This window comes from Lactuca serriola, chromosome 4 (assembly GCF_051521515.1).
Source record: "Lactuca serriola cultivar US96UC23 chromosome 4, Lser_US96UC23_V15, whole genome shotgun sequence".
NCBI classification, from domain to species: domain Eukaryota; kingdom Viridiplantae; phylum Streptophyta; class Magnoliopsida; order Asterales; family Asteraceae; genus Lactuca; species Lactuca serriola.
The window spans coordinates 55,444,979-55,447,594 of record NC_136411.1 but is presented as its reverse complement, the minus strand read 5'-3'; the positions used below and the strand labels follow the sequence as shown (position 1 = coordinate 55,447,594).

The following is a 2,616-nucleotide window of genomic DNA, read 5'->3' as shown; positions in this document are numbered from 1 at the left end:
TTGTCCCTTTTTATTACAAGATTCATGCAGTAGAATAACATGTGGTCTGGGATGAATTTACTTCCAATAGACAATAGTACAGTGTTCGTGTCAATGTTCATCACCGCACTGCCCAATGCCCATCATCTATCTGTGACGTTAGCAAACTCTCTCGCTACCACATCATCTGTTTACGTTTCGTTTAGCAATCAAACCTCCACCACTATATATATTCCATCGACCCCCATTGCCCAACGCACTATTTCTCTTCTCTCCCATATTAAACACACAATATTTGCTTTCACTTTTTTTTTTTTTTTTTTCTATATATCAAACATTTCACCGGAAAACATACACACACAGTGATCGCCGATGGGGAGTAAATCACCTGAGACGGAACACCCTGTTAAGGCCTTGGGCTACGCCGCTAGAGACACTTCTGGCGTACTCTCCCCCATCAACTTCTCCCGGAGGTATATATATTATATAATTTGTTTCTTCTCATATACGTAGCTAAATCGTTACTCATGGACTTATTGTTTAGTTTTTAATTATTATGCTTTAGAACGTATATATAATACACAGATCCGATATTATTCTTTTCGGTTTCTACGTTGATCCAAATATCTTTTTGTTTCTAGCGAATAAATGTTGTAACTTCTAGACTTTCAAGTAATTTTGACTTTTTTGATATTATTGATATTTTGCTTTTTGACAATTGAAAGTCTAGATGATTCTGAATGTGGAGTAACTTTTTCTTTTCTTTTTTTATTGGGGTAAACAGATCTAACTGACTAACTTTTTTTTTTCATAAGGAGATACTATATGTCCTTCTGTGCAGGTTCAAATATAGTTTTGAACAACGTTTGCATAGGGTTATATGTAGTACAAGCTGACTCTCGATCCTTGATAATTGCAAACTTTCGACTAATTCCTAAAACGATTAATTGTTAAAGTTTTAATCAACGAGTTTGTTCGTATTATAAGCATGCATAATTTTTTTTCTAACTCATGTCCAATCTGTGATGAATGATGATTACATAGGGAAACAGGGGATGAAGACGTGAGGTTCAAAGTGTTGTACTGTGGAGTCTGTCACTCTGATCTTCACTCTGTCAGAAATGAATGGCACAACGCCAAGTATCCCATGATCCCTGGGTAATTTTACTAATTAATCCTTCCTCCATTTCATATGTACGATTAGGGTTAATTATTCATTTACTTACATACCTTTAACTTGTAACAAATAGTTTCTCAATTACTACTGTTTTTTGTCGATCGTTGCAGACATGAGATTGTGGGTGTGGTGACTGAAGTGGGCAGCAAGGTCAAAAAAGTCAAAGTAGGAGACAAAGTCGGGGTGGGTTGTATGGTCGGGTGTTGCCATTCATGCGATCAATGTGGTGCAGATCAAGAGCAATACTGCCCAAAAATGGTACAAACCTACAATGACTCTTCTATGGTAACCTACGGTGGTTACTCCGACCACATGGTAGCCAACGAACACTTCGTCGTCACATGGCCTAAAGACTACCCACTTGATGGTGGTGCGCCTCTGCTGTGTGCTGGAATCACTGTTTACAGCCCAATTCGATATTATGGGCTCGATAAGCCTGGGATGCATGTTGGTGTGGTTGGGCTTGGTGGGTTGGGTCATGTTGCTGTTAAGTTTCTTAAAGCTCTTGGTGTTAAGGTTACTGTGATCAGCACAAGTCCCGAGAAAAAGGAAGAAGCCATTAATACTTTTGGTGCTGATTCTTTCTTGGTGAGTCGTGATCAAGCCCAGATGCAGAGTGGAGTGGGTTCTATGGATGGAATTATTGACACTGTTTCTGCTGATCATCCTCTTGTGCCTTTGATTGCTCTGTTAAAGCCTAATGGTAAACTGGTTTTGGTTGGTGGTCCAACCAAGCCGTATGAGCTACCTGCTTTCCCTTTGCTTTTTGGTATGAATCTTTTTTTTTTTTCCTGAATTCATTCATTAAAATGTGGTGAGGGAGTTTTGTGTGAATAAGAAATATTAATGAGGCTTGATGATGCATGCGACAGGTAGGAAGATGGTGGGAGGAAGTTTGATAGGGGGGATAAAAGAGACACAGGAGATGATTGAATTTGCAGCAAAACATAATATAACGGCAGCGATTGAACTCATTCCCATTGAATATATCAACACTGCAATGGAGCGTCTTGCAAAAACTGATGTCCGTTATCGCTTTGTTATTGATATTGGTAACACATTAAAAGCCGCATAATAAGTGTAGTAATACTCTTAATATTGTACTTTGGCTTTTGAGTTGAGACTTTCAGTCAGTGGTATACTATGACCATTTTCTTGTTATGGAGAAGCAATTTTTAGAGATAATTCACTAAAATTATAACTGAATTTAACAATAGTTTCCTTTCGAAACTTTTTATATCCAAACACCATCAAATTTTGAAAAGCCCAAATCGTCAACAAAACGATCTATATCTTTATTAGCAATGTCACGAATTGGGCAAAGATCCGAAGGATTATTCCCCCTCTTGCCAAGATTTACTTTAATTGAAGATGATTCATAAGAATATGGCGAAACAATAATATTTTACCTTCCGAGGCATGAATCAATTCCACCTAGTATCTACCACACCATTTGGAAA

General features: G+C 37.8%; 1 protein-coding gene across 1 annotated transcript; it reads left to right on the top strand.

Moving 5' to 3' along the window:
* The first annotated feature begins 264 nt into the window (after positions 1 to 264).
* LOC145101610 (putative mannitol dehydrogenase) lies at positions 265 to 2,317 on the top strand. Its single transcript, XM_079038845.1, has 4 exons — positions 265 to 452; positions 1,024 to 1,137; positions 1,267 to 1,925; positions 2,029 to 2,317. The coding sequence occupies exons 1-4, from the start codon at positions 352 to 354 to the stop codon at positions 2,229 to 2,231; spliced, it is 1,077 nt and encodes a 358-aa protein (XP_078894971.1). The 5' UTR covers positions 265 to 351; the 3' UTR covers positions 2,232 to 2,317.
* Positions 2,318 to 2,616: the final 299 nt, after the last annotated feature.